Source organism: Maylandia zebra, linkage group LG15 (genome assembly GCF_041146795.1).
Source record: "Maylandia zebra isolate NMK-2024a linkage group LG15, Mzebra_GT3a, whole genome shotgun sequence".
Taxonomy (NCBI): Eukaryota; Metazoa; Chordata; class Actinopteri; order Cichliformes; family Cichlidae; genus Maylandia; species Maylandia zebra.
Window position 1 is genome coordinate 11,635,755 of NC_135181.1, and position 23,375 is coordinate 11,659,129.

The following is a 23,375-nucleotide window of genomic DNA, read 5'->3' on the forward strand; positions in this document are numbered from 1 at the left end:
ACAAGGTTCTGGCACCTTACGCAACAAGCATGTTAGAGAAGTCGGACATAAATACGAATAAGAATTTACTCCCACCCCTGCCTCCTCTTCCTGTTAAACCACAGAAAACACAGCGTGCCCCCATTATTACAAAGCAACACAAGGTTCTGGCACCTTACGCAACAAGCATGTTAGAGAAGTCGGACATAAATACGAATAAGAATTTACTCCCACCCCTGCCTCCTATTGCTGTTAAACCACAGAAAACACAGCGTGCCCCCATTATTACAAAGCAACACAAGGTTCTGGCACCTTACGCAACAAGCATGTTAGAGAAGTCGGACATAAATACGAATAAGAATTTACTCCCACCCCTGCCTCCTATTGCTGTTAAACCACAGAAAACACAGCGTGCCCCCATTATTACAAAGCAACACAAGGTTCTGGCACCTTACGCAACAAGCATGTTAGAGAAGTCGGACATAAATACGAATAAGAATTTACTCCCACCCCTGCCTCCTATTGCTGTTAAACCACAGAAAACACAGCGTGCCCCCATTATTAAAAAACAACACAAGATTATTGCACCTTGGGCACCACACTTATAAGAGACATGGAAATATTAACAGCAGTAAAATATAAATTACACCCCCCCCAACCGGTTTCAGCAGATAGCCGCCCCTCCCTGAGCCTGGATCTGCTGGAGGTTTCTTCCTGTTCAAAGGGAGTTTTTCCTCCCCACTGTCGCCATGTGCTTGCTCATAGGGGATCATTTGATTGTTGGGTTTTTTTTTCACAACAACAGTTGTGAAAATATTCACAACTGTTGTTGTGAAAATATTCACAACAACAGTTATATTGCAAAGTCTTCACCATCCATCAGCCATTACAATACAAATAATAAAAATCTTGAAATACATAAAAATGTTGATGTTTGATTTTGTTTACTTTAGTTTTGTTTACTACTACTTGTCTGATAGTGATTGTCTGAGTAGATAAAACAGTGGTCCTGTACCACCAACATCATTATGGAGATGTGTGAGAATGACTGGGAGACAGACTGGAGGATTACTGTGAAATCAGAAAAAGCAGAGTGGGGAGGTACTTCCTGTACATTGCTTCTCCAGCTGTGTAAATTACATTTTTCTCAGCAGCAACAGCTTTGGGGTTAGGAGAATGCCAGGACCAGTCAGTGCACAATTACCAATTCATCAGCTGCATAACAGCAGCTGGAGCCTCACAGCTGGAGCGCACTGTACTGAGTGAAACATTTTCACACTTCGGCGGCTCCGCTCTTTGTGTTTGTCTTTTTTGCGCTAGATTCTGAAGCTGTAGGTTTGATCTATCGCCAAACAACATTGACTGAACCAGCAGCAAAAGAAGATCCAAACTAGCTTCATGTTTCGCTTCACATCAACATTAAATAAACACCTTAAATTCCCTCTTACTTTTGCTGTTTTAACCCAACCATGATAAAAAATCACACGTCATGCAGAGCTCTCCGTCTTTCTCTCTCAGGAATAGATTCCCATAAAAAAGTCTGTTTTCTGCGTTATTCGCTTGCTTATTACCCACCAGGCTACCGTTGTTTACAGCGCTGTCTGCCACTGCTTTTTGTTTTTTAAATTTCCAACACGAAAGCCTAATTTCTTCACTTCAATACTGAACAAATGTATCTACTGCAGAATATTTTTAAGGTTATCTGCTATAAAATCCCAGGCAAGGAAAATCTCCTTCATGTTTTTCTGTTTTATCCTCAGTTACTTTGACACAAAGGCATCTGCTGAGTGTCAGCTTTGTTTTTATAGATGTAAAAATAAGGATATGTACTGATAAGTGATCAGAAATACAATATTTCTGACTGTATGGGGCAAAATTTCCCTGATTCAAATATAATCACCGAAATTCAAAAATTGCGGTTTTAATTTTCGCAAATGGCGCTCAATGACTCATTAACTGGCGCTACTTATCAGCCAATCGGTGGCATGTAGTCTGACGACGTCACAGTGTAGTACCTGATCAGAATGCTTGGAATCCCGGGCTGTGAACTACTATGACCTAATGGAGAACCCAGAAAAGCATTCAGGATTTTCAGACAGAGCAGAATCATGGTTCCATCAATTGTTTGATGTTCATTTTATGAAATACTGTTTTAGCTTTATGATCTCACTACCACAAATAACAGAATTCAAACTATCCGCAAACTGTCTCATGACTCCACAGAATATTTTCCCTAAGTACTTGAGGATCATCTATCTGTTTTTTTTGGAAAACTTAAGGGGAGGTGTTATGACCCGGCTCGAGGCTGCAACATAAAAAATGAGACGAATATCAGAGTGTAAGTGAGAAGAGGTTTTAGCTTAAAATGACATCCCAGGTTGGCTCAAATGGCTGTTGCCACAAAGGCAAAGACTAGTGAGCTTCCTGAATAGCCTGCCACAGGTATGCGTTTATTTATACCTCACTAGGTGTGGCCAATTAGCAACAGCTGAACATATTGAGGAGATTAGGGGCTGCAGAGGGGCGTAACACCACCTCACTCAAAAGGGTTCCTCTAGGACCCCTAAATTTATTAAGCCAAAGCCAAAACTTGAGCAGTTTATTACCTGCTCTCCTGACACAAAACTAAATACTTGCATTTCTTAACTTGGCATCTTTAAGCAAGGATGCACCTGCATTAGGATTTAAAGTTGCCACACTGAATGCATAAAGACTAACATGTGACCAACATAAAGGGGTACAAAGGTCAAATCCAAAATGATTATTCAACCTGCTACAACACAAAATCAGAGCAGCCACGAATAATCACATTCACAAGTGATCTGTGGTTCCACCACACAAACGGTCACATACAAGTGGCCTCATACCACAACAAGTTGCTGTAATATACAAAATTCATTAAAGCAACGCTAAAAGCAATAATACCCTAACTTTACATACCTACATGCCGGCAAAGTTATGTGCCATTAGCGATGTTAGTACTAACTGGGTTTTAAAACCTTTACTTTAAAATATACGCCGCTATATATATATATACCTGACATTAATCTATGTATATATATATATACTCAACAAAAATATAAACGCAACACCTTTGTTACTGCTCCCATTCCCCATGGGATGGACGTAGAGACCTAAAATTCATTCCAGATACACAATATAACCATCCCTCCCAAACAGTGGTCACAAATCAGTCCAAATGTGTGGTAGTGGGCACATCTGCTATATTGAGATAATCCATCCCACCTCACAGGTGTGCCACATCAGGATGCTGATCTGACATCATGAGTAGTGCACAGGTGTACCTCAGACTGCCCACAACAAAAGGCCACCCTGGAATGTGCAGTTTTTTGCGCTATTGGGGGTCTGGGGACCCAGAACCGGTCAGTATCTGGTGTGACCACCATTTGCCTCATGCAGTGCAACACATCGTCGCATGGAGTCTATCAGATTGTCAATTGCGGCCTGTGGAATGTTGGTCCACTCCACTTCAATGGCTGTGCGAGGTTGTTGGATATTCATGGGAACTGGTACACGCTGTCGTATACGCCGGTCAAGCACATCCCGAACATGCTCAATGGGTGACATGTCCGGTGAGTATGCTGGCCATGCAAGAACTGGGACATTCTCAGCTGCCATCTGCCCTGAACAATGTGAACCATGATTCATTTGTGAAGCGCACACCTCTCCAACGTGCCAGACGCCATCGAATGTGAGCATTTGCCCACACAAGTCTGTTACGGCGACGAGCTGGAGTCAGGTCAAGACCCCGATGAGGACGACGGGCATGCAGTTGAGCGTCCCTGAGACAGTTTCTGACAGTTTGTGCAGAAATTGTTTGGTTGTGCAAACCAATTGTTCCAGCAGCTGTCTGGGTGGCTGGTCTCAGACGATCTTGGAGGTGAACCTGCTGGATGTGGAGGTCCTGGGCTGGTGTGGTTACACGAGGTCTGCGGTTGTGAGGCCGGTTGGATGTGCTGCCATATTCTCTGAAACGCCTGTGGAGACGGCTTATGGTTGAGAAATGAACATTCAATGCACGGGCGACAGATCTGGTTGACATTCCTGCTGTCAGCATGCCAATTGCACGCTCCCTCATTGCTTGTGGCATTTTGCTGTGAGACAAAACTGCACATTCCAGGGTGGCCTTTTGTTGTGGGCAGTCTGAGGTACACCTGTGCACTACTCATGATGTCAGATCAGCATCCTGATGTGGCACACCTGTGAGGTGGGATGGATTATCTCAATATGGCAGATGTGCCCACTACCACACATTTGGACTGATTTGTGACCACTGTTTGGGAGGGATGGTTATATTGTGTATCTGGAATGAATTTTAGGTCTCTACGTCCATCCCATGGGGAATGGGAGCAAAAACAAAAGTGTTGCGTTTATATTTTTGTTGAGTATATATATATATATATATATATATATATATATATACATATATATATGTGTATATATATATATGTATATATATACCTCTTATATATATAAAAAAAATTTTGTCCCCTTAAATTAACTTGACTCTGTACATATTAACATACATACATACAGACACACACACACATGTATGTATATATATATATATATATATATATATATATATATATATATATATATATATATATATATATATATATATATATATATATATATATATATACACATACGTGTGTGTGTGTCTGTATGTATGTATGTTAATATGTACAAAGTCAAGTTAATTTGAGGGGACAAATATATATATATATATATATATATATATATATATATATATATATATATATATATATATATATATATATATATATATATATATAACACCCAGCACGCCCCTGCGGGCGGTTTATCCTTCAAGCTCGGGTCCTCTACCAGAGGCCTGGGAGCTTGAGGGTCCTGTGCAGGATCTTAGCTGTTCCCAGGACTGCGCTCTTCTGGACAGAGATCTCCGATGTTGTTCCCGGGATCTGCTGGAGCCACTCGCCTAGCTTGGGAGTCACCGCACCTATTGCTCCGATTACCACGGGGACCACCGTTACCTTCACCCTCCACATCCTCTCGAGCTCTTCTCTGAGCCCTTGGTGTTTCTCCAGCTTCTCGTGTTCCTTCTTCCTGATATAAAATCCCAAATGGGATCAAGAGGTGCACAGAACGTCGTGGCGGGAACGTGTCATGTGTCAAAGATTAGGAAGAGGGGCAGTTCAGGGTGTGGTAATGCAAGGTTACTGCTTTTTAGATGACTTCCAACAGGACTGTAAATACAGAGGATACTATTCATTGGTACCATTGGAAATCTGCATTATAAATGGGTTGGGGTTTTATTCAGAAGCATCAGTACAATATCTTTCAATATATTTTCTATTACAGCTGCATCAACAGCCTTCTGAGCAGAACCACATCTTTCTGCCCAGTGACTCAGAGGCAGAATGGCTGCTAGCCAAGCTGTTTATTAAAAGTGCAGATCTAATCCAATCCAATCCAATCCAACTTTATTTATATAGCACTTTTAAAAACAACAAAGTTGACCAAAGTGCTTTCCAATAATAAAACAGAGATAGCAGTTAAAACCATACTTTAAGCATACAATGAAATCAATAAACAAAACAAATATATAATTGAAAAAGAAGATAAAAATAAATCAACATGAGTAGAATAAACAATAAGATATACAATGAATAAGATTAACAAAGTAAAAAGATTAAGAATGACCAACAGCTGACTAAAAACTGACTACAAACTGGCTCTGATAACACTCCTAGAAGGCCTTTGAAAAAAAGTGTGTTTTTAAAAGATCTACTGGAACACCAAGCAGTCTATCACCTCATGAGCACTCACTATCTGGCAGAGGTCTTTGCTATTGCTACTTTCCGCACCTTCCCTGAGATCCATCCTCTCTACAAGGTGAAATTTGGTGAGATACACTATAAAACCCTTCTATAGTGATGTTTCTATATTACTTAAATCATTTTATATCATATAGAGGACTTTATTCTGATCTTTATTCAAATTTTTACTTTGATAATTACCTTCTATGTGTACAGCTATTGATCCCACACTTCCGGTACACCCTGCACATCAATGCTGTGTACAACTCTATTTTTTGGACCTGATGGGACTTTAAGCAATGTGTGGATTCTCTTTTTTTATGCAATATATTTAGAAATTTCAACTAACACCTATCTGATTACCAACAAAGTTCACTTGGATATGAGGGGATAAAAGAGCTCATGAGATGGGGTCTCGCTTCCTGCAGCTCCCTCTGCCTGACAGAGAACATCACTGCATGAAGACTGCAGTCGATCCCCAACTTCTATTACACCTCAGCATTAAGTTAAGAGTATGAAAACTGCTACAGTATGAACTTTTTTTTCAATCATTATATATTTAACAACAACAGTTGTCTATAGGCACTTTTATATTGTAAAGAAGCGAGGGAGAAGTAGAGAAGTATGAACTTGATGAAAGACTAAATTTAGAAAGGGCAATAATATGGTGTCACTTGGTAGGGAAAGAAATAAATGGATCATAAAGAGAACCATAAATGGGGTGGGGTGGTATAGGGTGATGGGCTACAAGAGAAAGTAGACAAAAGGTAATTTGTGACAAATGCATGAGGAGTAAAGAAACGGGAGGTGCTCAAGCACATAGAAGCATAACTGTTATATTAAGTTTAATCAAAAAAGAAAGCTTGGTCTTAAAAGACATCGAAACCCAAAGTGAGAGCTCGTTCCATAGGAGAGGGATCTAATAGCTAAAAGGTCTGCCTGCCATTATTCTTTTGCAAACTCTGGCAAACAAATAAATTCTGGATTTAACTGGAAGCCAATGAGTAGAAGCTAATATGGGAGTCTCGGTGATGATGAGATGAGAGATGAGATAGCCTTTATTTGTCAGTTGCAGTTGCCCACAACCGAGATGACAGACCTAGCCAACCGTACATACAATACACAAACATCACATTGGGGAGACAGGTCAGGCTAGGTAGCAAGGGGGGAAAAAACATTGAAATGTGTAACACAGAATACAGGAATGCGCAGATATCAACACACCATAGCACAATAAACACAGACAAACAACATGGGAGAGTATTCCAGTGTGTACAGCTGATCTGGGACCGCTGCAGTCTTCGATTGCGCCTCCAGCTGATCCGGTGTCCACATCGGATGCGAGGTGAGCATGAGAGGAGGTGTTGGATCCGGGGTAGGGAGGGTGATAGCGGGGGCGTATCAGTGTACGTGTTTCGTGCGTGTCCATGTGGAGGGGTGATGAGTGAGTGCTTATCAGTGTATATGTATATGTGTGCGTGGCCATAGTTCAGCTGAGACAGTGTCCTTCGCCCTGGCAGGCTAAGTAAACAGTCTTCCAGCCAACCCAGGTGGCCTTGCATGGAATGGGAATGAACAGTCTAAACACAGTCGTTATCAGGGAGTTTTTGTTCGGCTCCAGCCTTGAGCCCACAGCTGGCGCTGAAGGGATAGCCGCATTATGATGGCGGTTTTTCGTTTATGCGAACAACTCATGAGAATTTCAAAGCTGTTCTTTGACACTGGACTCTTAATCTCCCGTTGGAGAGCAGCAAGCTTCTCCATGATGTTATCAAACTTGCGCTCCGTGGTCTTGTCATTCTTGTGCTCAAAGAGCAGATTCTGAGACGTCACGACCGCAGTGAGCGGCTCCAAGATGTGATCCAACTTTCGCTCAGAGGTCTTATTCTGAGTATTCACGGCAGCCATAAGCTTCTCCAAGATCTTAACCATGCTGCACTCAGTGAGCCCATTCTGAGAAGTCGCGCCTCGTCGCATCCTTTCAATCCCAGCGGGAAGCCTTGGGGGGTTTTGAACAGCCGTTTCCGCTTTCTCAATTCTCCGATAAGCCAGGGCCAAGTCAGCTCCGATCAGCAAGAACCCTGTTATCATGGTTCCAAATAGGTAGATATCTTCAGCGTCCTCGATTGACAGTCCCGCCAGGCACACGATCCTCCATGTCTGCCACCCGTCCATCGTGTATCCGGCAGGGAAAGTCCCTCCAGGGCACTCGGGCTCTCCCGAGCCCAGACTTCTCGTTGAGAAAAGGGTGTCAATAGCATTCAGAGACCAGTTGATCAAATCCATAATTCTCTTTTAGGTTTTAGAAACAGACTGTGAGAGAGTGTTCCAGGGAAAAGTAATACAAAAAACACAAGGGAGAGGAGAAAAAGTGCATCCGCCTCCTCCGAGAGCCAAAGACTGTACTCTCAGTGCTCTCAGTGCAGTGTTTTGGATCAGCTAAAGGTTTTTCAGAGCATTTTTAGGACAGCCTGACTCTGAAGAATTATAATAGAGTAGCAAAGGAGTAATAAACTACTTTGTCACTCAGAGGCAGGATGTCTTCATTTTGGCAATTCACAGTAATACTGGAGGCCATGTAATTCAGGAAATCCATTCAAGCATTACATAAATGTCTACAAATTAATTTATTAATAAACAGTCTTGCACATCGTTGGAAGTGTGGTGATTAATTCTTCATTTAAAAATGTTGCAGTGATGTCAGATTCATTGAAAGTCAAACTGTCATGTTTTTGCCAGCTTTGTGAGGAATATAGTGGATTAATACTATCTGTCAGATAGCTTCAAAAGATGATCCACAAGATATTCATGTGGATCATCTTCTTCTTGGAAAACAAACTCTCTGGTAAGATGTAAATGCTCCAAGTTTTATTTTGTATACATAAAATCACACACTATTACATTTTCTTGTGAGTCATGACTGTGCTGTTAATAATGGTTCTGGTCACAATCCTTACCTGAAACTCCATCAGCCATGGACACTTACTGCTTATTGTGAAAGCTTATTGTTTTCACTAATAAGCCCAGACATGAAGGTAAGACCAGATGTTTGGTATTTCTACAAACTGAGGTCCTTGATCAAAGGCCAAAACTGTGAAGTAGACAATGGCCAGATGTAACAAAAAGGTTTTGTAATTCAGGTTTTTAAAGATCATATCACTAAATCGGTTGACATTTTTTCATTACTTTGCAGGTTCTTGTGGGTCAGTGCGCTGAAGAGCAATTTGATGAGTTTGCCTTAAAGCAAATGATTAAGGAGTTTCTAGCCCAGCTGTCAAAACTCAGTGAAGCAATTACAGGAAGAAACTCTCAGCTTGAAGTACCCTCCACATATCTGAAGCTGATTAAAATAGAGATCAGCATAATTATTTAAGAAAGGCGTCAACTGGCACCACCAGGCTAACTTACATGGTAGGAGGTTAATTCATACATGCCTGACAAGGTATTTTCATGCTAGAACAGTTTTTTTGGTTGTAACTGAAAAGCTTATAGTGTTTTTATTTAGTAGTAACAGGATTATACACTTTTTTGAAACCTTACATTCATGTGGAAAGAAGAGCAACTGATTTGTGGTAGGTGGATTACTCTAATGTGGTATTGTCATGGCTGCGGAAGCAGACATGTGGAGTGGTGAGAGAAAGGACCCAAGTGCAGGCACTGATGAATGACTGACACGTGAGCTTTATTTACAGTGGGGGAAATGAAATACAAGCAAGTGCTGAACATGGCAGCGGCTAAACTAAAACAAAACCAAAACTGGGTGAAACTAAAATATGATACAAAGGAACAAAAGTCTGGGACTAGAAACCCAGGACATGAAACATAAAAACCTGAGACAGAGGAAGACACAGGGCTTAAATACACAGGCAGGACAACGAGCGATTGGGGAACAAGGTGGCAACCAAGTAGGGCTGAACGATATATCGCATTTGCGATAATATCGCGACATGATCAAGTGCAATTTTCTAACCGCAAAGGCTGCGATTATACTCTGGACATGTCCAAATTCATGGGCTGCATCCTCCTGAGGCCGCATTTGTAGACCGATTACGTCACAGCGACGCGCCGAAGGCTGTCCAAATTACTACCATATCCCAGAATTCATAGCGCGGCCCAGCCAAACTCCAGTTTCCAACAATGGCGGCCGCTACTAAGTTTTAAAATTACTCATACTAATCTTTCTGGGTCACAAAATAAACTTTTAACATATTTTCAGGCGAGAAAGTAGTTGTGTAAACATCAAATATCTGCTCGGTTTATCAAGATATCCCATATTTGCAAAAGTGCTTCGACGTTTTCAGAGGCGTCTGCTACCCACCAGCTCGACAGCTAGCTGGGAGCTCGAGGGTTACTGATGCGGCCGAGAACGGCACAACTCCCGGCACATCATTTTCAGATCACCGCGGAGTTTCGCTGCTCGGGTTAAACGTAATATATAAGTCACTTAGACAACCTAAAAATGTTATTGTTGGGCTTTTTTCAGTGTTCTGTTTGTTCGTGAGTAAATCGGTTTGGCTGAGATTAAAGTTATTAGATTAGATAAAATAAAACTTTATTAATCCCCCGGGTGGGTTCCTCCTTGGTTTTCACACAGCTGACTAAACGTCAAACAGAAAACTTATTAAACAGAAGTATGAGACAGTCGAGAATTTACGCCAGTGTCTGGTTATATTTTAGATAGCAAGAAGCAGACGGCCGAGTTTATTAAACTCCACCGAGACAGCGGTGACGCTAATCAGAACTAGACCGTCCAATTTCACGCCTTTAAATTTTAAAGGCGTGTTTGTGTGTGTGTTTATACAATTGTTATTATGTTTGCACTTTATGTGTAATGTTACTGACTGCAGAGATCAGTAAGATGTGTGTATTTTTTATTTATTAGTTTTATTTATTTAATATTATTTTTTAATTGAATGACTGTCTAGTAGTTCACAGATGTCGAAAAACTGAGTGTGGTAAAGCCACTGATTTTGTTTATGTATATTTCTGCAATCTGCACATTGTACTGACTTTCATTTTAATGTTTACACCAGGGTTCCTTGTCAGCACTTTATGCTCAGATGTTTGTAAGCTAAAAATAAACTATTGTGTATGTTCAAATATACTGTTGTGATTGAAGAAGTTAAATAAAAATGTCAGTCATCAATTCATGCATCACCTCATGTCATCATAACAGAGGTCTGTCTTCCAGGAAAGAACAGTTTAAAATTAATGTAATATAGTATTGGCCATACTATATGATGTATTGCTTGTCTTTGTTTAATAATACAGAAGACAAAGACCTTAAAAAATAATCGCATATCGCTTCGCAATCGCAATATTGGGGCAAAAAATCGCAATTAGATTATTTTCCATAATCGTTCAGCCCTACAACAAAGCCAGGACAAATCACACATAACAAGACAAAGGATGCAAAGCAGAATACCCAGACTTAAGGAAAGGACTTTCAAAGTAAAACAGGAAGCACAAGACATTCGCAGACTCAGAGACCCAGACTTGACATGACTGACTGGATATGAAACATAGAACACAGGGAAGACACAGTTACTGAAACCAGGAGCTAGAACTACAAATATAAAATGAACAGAAAACCATCAGCAAAACCAAAGCCATGAATAACAAATAATAATGGTATATAACTTAAACACAAAAGCCATGACAGGTATAGTAAAAAACATGAACTCTCCAAAGGGATTGTGTTTAGAGTCTCTTGATTATACAAACTGATCCTTGCCACCAATTGCACGCATGTCCATATACTGCGGATGCTCACATTAGAGGAGTTGGTCACTTCTAAAGCACAGTATTAGAAATAGTCCATGTACAGCATATAGCATGCACGGTGGCAGTGTACAACAATTATTCAGCTTTAACTGATCAAATGGTGAACTGCATGTACGGATCATAATTTCATCCGGTCAGATGAGTGGCAAATTCTGTGCATGATGGCCTAAATTCTACCGACAAGAGAGCACATCCATAAGTCAAAAATGAGCAGATCTAATAAGGGAAAAACAAGTAATCTAACAAAATGAATACTATGTAAGTGCAGATTTTACACATGCTCAAGAGACGGCTAAAGAAGAATCAATACAGTTTATAAGGTTGACCCCCTTTATTTGAAATCGAAGCTAGTTGTGCAGTCTTAGAGGCAGCTGTTCTCTAGAGGCTGATAAAGGGCAGGATTCATCTAGAAAAGTGCTGCTTTATTAAAATGCTTCTACTTTAAAAGATGTGTGTAGAAGAACACAAATCACCATTTAGGGTCGAGTCAGGTCCTGAGCATGCCTCTATTAATTAAGTTACTGTGCCTTGTGATTAATCCACACATTGCTGGTGTCATTTTCTGCTGCAGGATTTGTTAAAGTTTCTGTTATTGCCTAATCTCTGAGTAGAAATGTGATTAAAACCCTGAAACACTGCAAACCTATCGGCTCACTGCAACACAGAACTTGGCTGCCTAACACGCATCCTTGCTTTTCTTTGGATTCTCCTCCTTCTCGTGCACCACATTACTTCTACTCTGTATAAAACCAGCATTTTGTCATTGTTATTATTATTGTTATTATTACTGAGGACCAGAAATATTTGGATGTTAGCCCTATACATGCAGGGTGATTGTGAAGGATTAGAGGACAGAGCCCAAGTTTTGGCACTCGGCCACCCAAAGCAATTATGTGCTTGTTCTGGTAATACCTTCTCTCATTCCAAATAAATGAAAACGCCTGATGGCAACAATCACAACCACACCACACAGCTTAAGATGTTCTATTCTGTGTTAAAAAGGATCTTTTGTAGTAAATTATGGATGGCAAATTTAGTTCATTGTGTTTGTAGGATTTATTTAAATGCTATTTTGTTGCATTTGTTGCCTCTAGAAGCACTACATGTTTAAATGTAAGCACACAATAAATATCCACCAAAGTTGAAGGTCAACTTAATAATTTATGGATTAAAAATTGACAAAAAAAACCCTGAGAACTTAGATACCATTACCAGTGTGGTGGTTTTGTCTACACATAAAATGTACTATATAAAAATGTTAAATATTGTGTCAAGTTTGACCTCTGGCTTGTTCTAGGTCAACAGCTGATCTGAAGGCCAAAGTGATGATAAAGCTACGTATAGCTATTTAAAACTACGTTTCTCACTGCCATTGTTCGTGTTGACAAACTACAAGCATAGAGGGAATCCTATTCTAAATAATGTTTTTAAATATCACATTACTTTGTGCTTTTTTTGTACCTGTTCTTTTGTTTTTAAAGCTGTACTTAAAATTCAAATGCCACAATTAGAAAATTATACTGGTATCTGGGTATTCTAAATATCACGTTATAGTTTGCAAAAAAAAATCATGTCACATTTGACCTCTGATCTCACTTTCGCACTTCACGTCTGCCTTTCTTTCAAATTCTAAAAATCTTTAGTTAAAAGTATTGTTTGCTGCCTACAGTAGTTAGAAATGCACTGTAATATAATATTATATAATAAACTCAAGTTATTGGTGTCCAGTTATTTATAAAGCAATAAATGTTATCCATCTGTCACGCTTCCTTTTTTTATTGCACTACAGAAGTACGTTAAAAACAAAAAACAAAGAAAAGAAAATGAATGTATTGAAAATACAATACTTTTCCCTTAAGAGTAGATGCTGCCCACAGAGTAATGCGTTTTCTGAAGCGCAGTACTTTGAGCCGTCCAGTCTTACGTGGCTTCTGCAAGGTGCCCGATAATCCTGGCAGAGTGGGACCTCATTCTCTTTTTCTTGTCTTTGCTGCAAACTGAACTGTCCAACTACACCCGGTTATTTTTAGGCTACACCATACAGTCACACCGTCGCGAATGTAACGCAATAGCTGCTATAACATTATAAGCCATAATAACCCATAAGGTCGCCATACCATAATCGGCTGAACAGATTTAGGCAAGCCTGCGGTCATGTTATTTAGATTCGGCGTCATTCTCACTCCGGAGTCCTCGGAGGTCGACGTCTTTGTTTTGGGTTCGCGTGCTGAAATGGGGAACTGGGACCCGAACAGAGCGGTTCGGATGAAAGCCACACAGAAACTCCCGTCACCCGCAGAACCGTGTCTGTGGATCGGTGAGGTGCACCTGGCCGAGCCCCACAGAGACACACTGTGGTTCAAGTTCATCCAAAGAGTCAGAGGCACCTTTATCTGGGAAGGTACCTGTGCACTTCTGGTTTAATGCGCATCACATCTGGTTCACATGTAGACGGTTTTCCAGACGTCTCACAGATTTGCTGTAATTACTGTAAGGTTAGCGGGGAGAGACATAAATATGACTGCGCCATATTTGGTTGCTATTGTGCAATGTTTTCATAGTGCCACATGATGGCGGTAAGTGACACTAAATGTTCAGTGGCTAACAAATTGCATTGAATCTGCAAACCTAAAAAAGTTTAAAATTTCTGAAAAACATCCGAAAAAACTATTGAGTCTTTTAGTTTAAATTAACAGTTGAAATTCAGCATGTGAATATAACGGTTTACAGATAGAGTTCAGCATTTATACTTCATCATCTGCACCCAGGAATGAATGCACAGTAATGCAATACTGGATTCCTCTGAAAGTTTCTTTAACAGGTAGGATGGATAAATGGATATTTCTCATTTGAAATTAGTCATATGGTCCTACTGTTGGACACAGGGGCGTAATTTCCAGGGGGGTAAGGGGGGTTATGACCCCCCCAATAATCAGACCCAACCAATATACCCCCCCCCCCCCCCCCAAATAAAATTATGAATTATCTTGCATAAATAGGCTGTTGATTTTCTTTACGCATTTCAGGTATTACCAGCAAAATAGTTACATGTTTAATCATCTAGGAATTTATTTATTTATTTAGACATAGATCTTGACCCCCCCCCAATGTTCAGCACAAAGTTACGCCGATGGTTGGACAGTTTATAACAAGGGTGTCAAACATAAGGCCCTGAGGCCAGAATCAGCCCCCGTCCCAGGGATTACTCCAATCTGCCACACTGGATAGCTTTAGAATATAAGAAGTTTTACAACTTCTCCTGTTGATAAAGAATTCCCCCCAGTGGCTATTTATAGTGCATCACAGAAATTAAGTTATTTAACAGTTAAATAACAGAAAAGTGCCTGTTTTTTGTTTGTTTTTTTACAATCACTATAGAAATGTATGCTTTTTACAGTGGGCCCAGAAAACTGAAACTCATTTCTATTTTTATGTAATTTGACATATTTTTGTCATACAGTTTAAATCATGCTGACACATTTCTTCTTCGTTTACTACAACACCATCTCTTTATCATGTAGAAAAACTGAGAAATACTGTTGAAATCTGTTTCTTATTTCAAGACATCTCAGCTAAATGTGTAGTTTAACCTCTTTACACTTTACACTCGAGATCTGGGCCGCATGTGACACACCGTGGAAAATCAGTTTGACGTCCCTGATTTATATGCATTAACGTGCTTGTCATCTTTGTCACCAGGAAGCGGGCCGAGCCATGACAGATGGTGTACATATGATGATAAGAATGTGGTGGATGGCGTGTACTGCCACCCGATCGGCCACTGGATAGAAGAAACGGGGCACACAGATGAGATGAGGCACACCACCAACTTTTACTTCAGTGTGGCTGGTCAGAAGGCCATGCATTTCTCCAGGTAATACAGTACATATACACGCTTTCTACATGATGTTCTAATCATAGGATAATTTGCAGTGTTATGCGTTCGTACACTTCTTAAAATTTCGGTATGTAAAGACAGTTTTTTGCACTTTTACTAAGTAATTCTATGATGATCACAGTTCAGTGGGTTAGGAAAGGCTGGTTTTATTTTATTTATTTGTTTTGGTGATTGAGGTTTGTGATTTGTGATAGAAGGATAGCAGCGAGACTGAAAGGGAACATTTAAAGGATGGTAGTGAGACCTGCTGTGATGTATGGTTTAGAGATGGTCGCTCTGACAGATTGACAGGAGGCCAAGCTGGAGGTGGCAAAGACGAAGATACTAAGATTTTCATTAAGAGTGACCAGGATGGACAGAAGTCGAAATCAGTATATCAGAGGGTCAGCTCTGGTTAAGCAGTTTGAACACAAAGCTAGAGAGGCAAGGCTGAGGTGGTTTGGACGTGAGCAGACAAGGGATAGTGTGCGTATTGGACAAAGGATGGTGAATATGGGGCTGCCAATCTGGTGACAAAGAGGAAGAGCACAGATGTTGAAGTAAAGGCGAAGTATGCTAGCAATAAGGTCAGATGGACACAACTGGTCCATCTAATAAATAGCTCTTTAATCACCATTTTGCAACACATTTCCTTTACTCTGTGTTGCATCTTTTCTCTATAATTGTTACATCTGAGAAATCAACTGGAACAGCTTTGAAATTAATAATACATTTTATTTGTAAAGCACAAAAATGGGCATTTCTATTAAAATAACCCTCATGACTCAAGTGCAACGTCAAACTAAGATTAAGAAGCAATGTGATTCCACTGTAATTATATGGTTGACATAAAAACTAACGATATAAGTTGAGCTTAGAGTGACAAAAACTCTGAATCTATATTAGAAGATGGTCAAACAAAATTTAAAAAAACAAGCCTCACAATATGAATGGAGTGATTTAAAGAAGACACAGATGAGGCGATGCGTATTTCCTCAGGTCATTCCACTTCTGAGGAGCTCTAACCGCAAACACCTCCTTTGTCTTTAAGCATAAGGTGAGAACAGTTAACAGGTTCCTGTCTGAGGAGCTAAAGAACAAGCCTGTTGGATACTTTCATGGTTGTCAGTGGGTGACAGGTCTGGGCTGCAGGTAGGTTAGTTTAGCGCCCCAGACCCTTTTGATACGGAGCTTCCTTCTCTGAAAATGGTGTTATTGGGATGACAGCAAATGTTGATCCAACTATATACCTCATGAGGCAAAAGCCAGCTCAAGCCAGCAGTAAAGAAAAAAAAGGATAGCAAAGTCAATCTGGCAACCTAGTGGAAAATAGGGTGTAGTTTATAACTTAATAACCTGAGGTGTAGAGGTGCTAGTACGCACATCTTGTTACCCTCAGACAGAGCCTGAGAGTCACCTGTGGTCCATCTGCGTTTCAAACAAGTCTCACCTCACTGAAAGTAGCTCCATGTTTAATATACAGACGTGGGAATGATTTATATATTTGCTCTGCAAACTCTCTGCAAGTAAGTGGATAAAAAAATCTTCTCAGAAATATAGAAGTATTCCTTTGGGGGGTTCTTTGTGATTTTTAGCCATTTGGACATTAATATATTCTTTACACCATGTCTAAAACTTCCAGATTGCTACTCGTGTTGTAGCCTGGAGTATATACAAATGGAGATCCACACCACCGCTCACTCCCAACACCACACTTCCTCTTCAGCCAGATACGCGCACACACATGCATAGATGTAATAATGAAATGCAATGATTTTTGAATCTTTTCTGCAATATTTGCCTAATAATGCTATAAAAATTAGTTAGCTCCTCTGGGGGGAATTAATATCTATATGATTGTTTCTTTGTTTCAGAATTAAGTTTTGGTAATGTTGCCTTCTTTTGTCGGTCTGCAGTTTTAAGAGAGACCAAAACAAGGCCAAAAAGAAGAAGGTGGGAGGTTCCTCTGCTGGAAACTGAGCCTTGGATATTATCACTATGTGGCATGTGTCTTAAAAATTATGCCTCCAAATAGTTACTTGAACAACCTTGAGAATTGCATCACCCTGTCTTCTTACACTTTTCTTACAGTTTTCAAACTTAAGCATATTCAGCAACGAGCCTTGTGCTTTCATCTGTATTGTCCATGAACGCCTAATTTCTTCTCCGTTCTGACACTAAAACGTCAGAGAAGATTTCTGCGAAGTACTTCAAGCATTAGTCGTGTCACCGTGTCCTTTCTTCCTGATAGTCATTGAGTTTAAAAACCTTCATTCTTTACAGGACAGACAAAGCCTGGTTCTCGTCTTTGTTTTTTAACCTTGCCGTTCCTCATTTAGTTATAACTCCTCTGTCACTTTTAAAATGATTACCCATAAAAAAGGTAGACCACTAGCAGTTGTATTATCACCTCCTTAACCTTGCTTGGGTTCTTAAGAGAGAGGAGATGGCATCGTTCAGAATTCATTTGGATTTCTAAGGCAATTCATACAGCGCTGGTTACTTGACTGATACGTTATTCTCTTGCATTGCTTACATTGGATTTCAAGATGGTTTAAAACTGTGTGTATTGTTAAACATATGGATATTAAGAAAGTTAATCTCGTAGTGTTGTTACTATCCTTTCTTGGGTCAAATAAAGTGTAAAAATAAGATCCCAACACCTGTTGTCAGAACATTTTCTGTCTTCATAGGTCAGTGTTAAGCCTCTTAACACTGACCTATGAATCATTCAACCATAAAAAGGGAACCTAACTCAGGGGATGAACCAGTCCTGTATGTCTCCTTCCAAAATCTAAGGAAACTGGATTAGAAAATGATGAAAAAAAACAAGTGGAAGACCTACAAAATTAAAAAAACAAAAACAAAAAAAAAAACCCCTGATGAACAGTATCTGAAAGTCATGTATTAAGAAAAATCCAGCACAGACCTGTCAAAGGCCCTAAGAAATGCACAAGGGCCAACAGTTGATCTATCTACTGTTAACTGAAGGCTTCTTAAAGATGGTCTTAATAGAAGGGTGGCCATCAAGACGGGAAAATGACGTTAAAGCTGAGATATGGCAAATTACAGTCAATGGCAACAGGTCCCATGGAGTGATGGATCCAAATGTGAAATGGTTTTCTTTGTTGGTTGTTGGGAATCTTATCAACATTGATGGAATTATGAATGCAGAAAACTACCATCAGATTTTTATCCATCATACAATATCATCTGGAAAGCATCTAATGAGCAGCAGCTTCATTTTTCAGCATGAAAATGATCCCAACCACACTGCCAATGCAGTAAAAGCATAGCTGGGTAGAAAGAGACCCAAAAAAAGACTATCAGCCATGGACTGGCCTCCCCAGAGCCTGCATCTCCACATAACTGGAACAGTCTTGAATCATCTTGACAGAGAATGGAATAAAAGGCTGCCACATCCATAAAATCCAAACTCTGTTTCTGCCTTATATGCTGTATTTCCACGTATGTTTAGCATTTCAATAAAACTCCGCAATCATTTCCCACCGTATGTTCATGTTTCAATGAGCGCTACATATTGGTCTTAACTGGCAGAGATCAAGTAGTTACCGGTGCATGCCCTCCGTTTGTAAGGCACAGACTCGGTGCCATGGCATACCAGGCACTTCAGAAATTAGCCCCAGACCCCTGAGGCAGCAAGCACATAACTTGCATAAGAATGAGCTGGCTTGGCTTGTGCCATCAGGTTTTAATTTGTGTCCAAAGACCTTACAAGGCTTATGTCAAGGACCTGTGTTCAATAGGAAGCACTGTGCCTTTGTATCTTCCCTGTTAATAGCTTTTTAAATTAGTCTCTCAGACCTTGCATCCATATAGCCCAAAGTGTTACACACACTCTGCAGTAAGTCATTATAACATTCGCAGGGAGACCACTCACTTTGTAGCTGGTAAGTCATCTATCAAGCTCATATTTAGAGAGAAGGCCCAAGGCTTACTCAGCCTTTTTTTATGATGTTTATCATTTTTATTTCAACAGATTGAGACATTTGTTTTTCAGTTTGATTCACAACTAAAGACCAGAGACAAAAAAGGCATCTTTCTCATAAGATAGGATATTACTGCACTTCTAAGTGTATGAGCTCATGAAAAGGAAAAAAATAAACTCTTAGAATCGTCCAGTGCATCTTTTGTTTCCATTTTAAAATAAACTAGTAGGAAAAAATGCTACACACATTCGAAAGGTAACAAGAAATCAGGTTACGGTTACACACAACTTGTTGTTTTTCGGTTTATATTGGCTGCTTGGTTCATATAATAAGAGTCCTTCCATCCATCCATTTTCTTAACCACTTATCAAGGGTCATAGGAGGGCTCCAGCCTATCTCAGCAATTGTCAACTGGTAACCAGTCCAACACGGGGATGATAGAGAGGGGCAATTTATGGATTTAGAATTTAGAATTTGTACCATAACCAGTACTATGGGAGGAAGGCACAGTGGAAACAACAAGACTCCACACAATTCATCCACATATGACATATCACTAAACTGTGATATGATGGAAAAACAGAGGTGAAGTTAAGGTCCAGATACTTCCACTGCAGAGCTGCTCTGGGACATCAGGTATTAAAGGCGTCGCCTTTGTTTTGCCTGTCAGGTCCTAGTCGCTGACTTTATGCATGCTAATGAACACCAGTGGAGTCTGCCTCAAACCAGAGTGGTCGGGAAGAAAATTAGGGGGATGAGGGGGTCAATAAAGCATCACTGCTATGAGGAACAGTGTGAAGAAGGTAAGACAATGACACATAAGTGAACCACTTTTGCTTACTGTTGACCCATAATGGTCAGCTTTGTTCTGATAGCTCTGTCATCATTGCTTTGCTTATAGGAGCACCTTGAAAGTCCTAGCTATTTCGCTGTCCATCAGCCTCTGTGTTACCTATTTTATTTGTTACCCACTGAGAGTTTTAGGCTCTCTTTATGGATTTTAAATGTGTTTTCACATTTCATTCTTCTTTATTCTTTATTATGCATATTATATACTTGATAAACACATAGTTAGAGACTGTGACACTTGAAAGTTTTTTAATGGATGGTCTGGCTGGTAGGATCTAAAAAAAATTGAGATGAAAATGCCTTGTTAGAAGGTTAGAACATTTAGCACATAATCATCACTTTAACATACAAGTAAATAATCAGTGTACACGTCTTTTTATTGACCCCAGGGTGCTGCCACGTATTTGGCTGGGCAGCTGCCCTCGACAGGTGGAACACGTGACAGTAAAGATGAAGTATGAACTGGGAATCACTGCAGTGATGAACTTCCAGACAGAGTGGGATGTGGTGAACAATTCCTACGGCTGCCGGCGTAACCCCGACGAAACCATGACCCCAGAGACCATGATGCATTTGTACAGAGACTGTGGCCTTGTGTATGTGTGGCTGCCCACACCGGACATGAGCACTGAGGGTAAGGATGATTTTCTGGTCATACAAGGTTGATGAAAAAGCCCTTTTTAATTCCTAGTAGAACCTCTTAAGTGTGTTTAACCCCATTAAAACATTATGAACTTAGAGCTATTCAAAGGTTCAACATGAGACTGGGAATTCTGTTCGGAGGGTAAAGCCCGATGGACAGTAATAGAAAAACAAATTGAAGATGTCCAGAAAAAAAAAGTTTTATAGTCTAGGTTTAATCCATGTGTGAGAAAAGCAGGCCCTATGCCTTTGATCAATTTAATTTGGACATTCATCAAGACAGAAATGCCCATTTGATAGCAATTCTTCCACAGATGACTGAGAGTGTGAGTACGGGATGAGAACAGCCTGTATCAGCAATTATATTCCATCAGCAATTACACAGAGCAGGATATTATAAAAGGAACCATTCATTACAAATAAAGATGCAGATTTGTTTGAGTGCAGTGGGACAAAAACTGTACCTGTGGCCTGCAAGTAGAAAAAAGTGTTGTGATTAGATAAATTATCAGCATATTCTTAATCTTAGACACTGGTACATGTCTAAGATGCTGGTTTGTTCTGTGAGGTCATTTTTATCCCATGATGAATTATTTCCAATATGATGGGAGCGGTCTGTCCCAGGATCTATTCATATGGAATAAGTGATCACTGTATGCTTGGATGAGGGCGAAAATGACCTCAAAGTCATCACATTCCTACCTAATTGAACACCAATGACGGATTTTCAGCATTTCGGTATGTTTCTTTATGACCATCATCAAAACATCAAATGAGAGACTATCTTTTGGAAAAATGGCCATCTATCCCTCCATTAGAGTTGCAAGCACGCTGGAACTGTTCTGGCACGATGCTGTGGCCAAACACTTTAATAGCAAATTTTGTTGGGTTTTTTTTTTTCCATTTATTACCAATCTCGTTGGCCAGAAACTTTAAAAAACACATTTGAGCTATGGGAATGCATTCAGTCTTTCTTACCTATAGTAATTACAGCTACAGGTAACTGCCCCCAGCAAATTCACTGTTTATTTCTGTTTGAGTAATGTCAGTATAAAAACCACAGCCTGCAGCACAGGAGCATTACTGAGCTCGAAAAAATGTAAAGATTTAATCCATCAGGAATTAACTGACCTGTTGCTGCATGCCACAGACTGCAGTACAGACAGAAATTATGGAGAGGGGAAGAGGTTTCAGTCCTTTAATTGAAATAAGTAGGATAAGAAAAATACACAAATACTCAGTATCTCTTTTATGAGTTGCCGTCTTCTTCTGCAGGCCGGATCAGGATGCTTCCTCAGGCTGTATTCTTGCTTCATGGTCTCCTAGAGAATGGCCACACAGTCTATGTCCACTGTAACGCTGGAGTGGGGAGGTCGACTGCAGCTGTGTGTGGCCTGCTCATGTATGTCCTCGGGTGGACCCTGAGGAAGGTGCAGTACTTTGTAGCAGCAAGGAGACCAGCAGTGTACATCGATGAGGAAGCTTTAGTCAAAGCTGAGGCAGACTTCCTTCAAAAGTTTGGCCGGCTGCGCTCATCTATGTCTGACCCTGAAACATGAGATCCGAGTGGCTTTGTGCTTGAAATCTGAAGCTGAATCCTTTGGACTTTCTGAGAAATAAAATGATTGAAAACTCAAAACAATTCTTGATGTGCAAAATTTTAAAAATTAAAATCTGTATCTCGACTTTAATCCAATGTATCACTTCAGCCCAAGTATCTGAGAGTGTTCTGGCAGCAGAAATGTCAATCAATCCAACTGGTGTGTGAGCTTTTAAAAGCTGGGGTAGGCAGCATGTTTTTGGCGTCACTGGGCAAATAATCCCATCTAGGCGTATTGTATTTTAAATGTTCTTAAGAGGTACTCGACTCCTGCTCCTCCACTGGGCTCTTTTTTCAGGCTTCAAAAACATCTAGTCTGTTATGGGACCTTAAAAAAAAGCAGAAAGGTTATAAAGTCTTAATAGGAATCAAAGTGTGGCGGTTCAGTGGGTACTTTTTATACCACTGACTAATCTTCTGCTGTATGAATATCGTGCATACACCCATGCTCATCTGGTTGGAGGGGATTGGAGAGAGATGACAGCTGCAGGAGGAGATGTGGCTAAAAAAAAATCTGGCTCCCCCTCATTCAGGGCCTTAACTCAGCCTTTAAAAATATACACATGTCCACATGGGTGCTTGTGCTTTTCGAAGTTTTAATGAACAAACAAAGCTGATGTTTTGAGCAAACATTAGGTTCTCTTTTAAAAGTTTACTGCAACTAAATCGCAGGAACTATGCAGGTTGATATTTCTCATTTCCTGCGTGCAGGAAATAGGTCAATTATTAAGAGAAACATACATTTTCTGTGTTGTTTTGTGTTTGTTTGTTTTTTTTGTCATTTCTGAGAATCTCTTCTTTCTTTTCAGAAAGGAAATTTGTAATTTCCCAGGTTTTAGAGATGGAACTTAATGCTGCATGAAAATGAC

General features: G+C 40.1%; 1 protein-coding gene across 1 annotated transcript; it reads left to right on the forward strand.

Moving 5' to 3' along the window:
* Positions 1–13,544: 13,544 nt before the first annotated feature.
* epm2a (EPM2A glucan phosphatase, laforin) lies at positions 13,545–23,083 on the forward strand. Its single transcript, XM_004541731.5, has 4 exons — positions 13,545–13,989; positions 15,288–15,462; positions 20,654–20,898; positions 22,182–23,083. Exons 1-4 carry the CDS (start codon positions 13,743–13,745, stop codon positions 22,463–22,465), a joined length of 951 nt encoding a protein of 316 aa, XP_004541788.1. The 5' UTR covers positions 13,545–13,742; the 3' UTR covers positions 22,466–23,083.
* Positions 23,084–23,375: the final 292 nt, after the last annotated feature.

Coding starts and splice junctions, on each gene's coding strand:
- epm2a (XM_004541731.5), top strand. CDS start 13,743: ATGTTATTTAGATTCGGCGTCATTCTCACTCCGGAGTCCTCGGAGGTC. Junction 15,463..20,653: donor AAGGCCATGCATTTCTCCAG/GTAATACAGTAC, acceptor TATTGACCCCAG/GGTGCTGCCACGTATTTGGC. Junction 20,899..22,181: donor ACCGGACATGAGCACTGAGG/GTAAGGATGATT, acceptor CTTCTTCTGCAG/GCCGGATCAGGATGCTTCCT.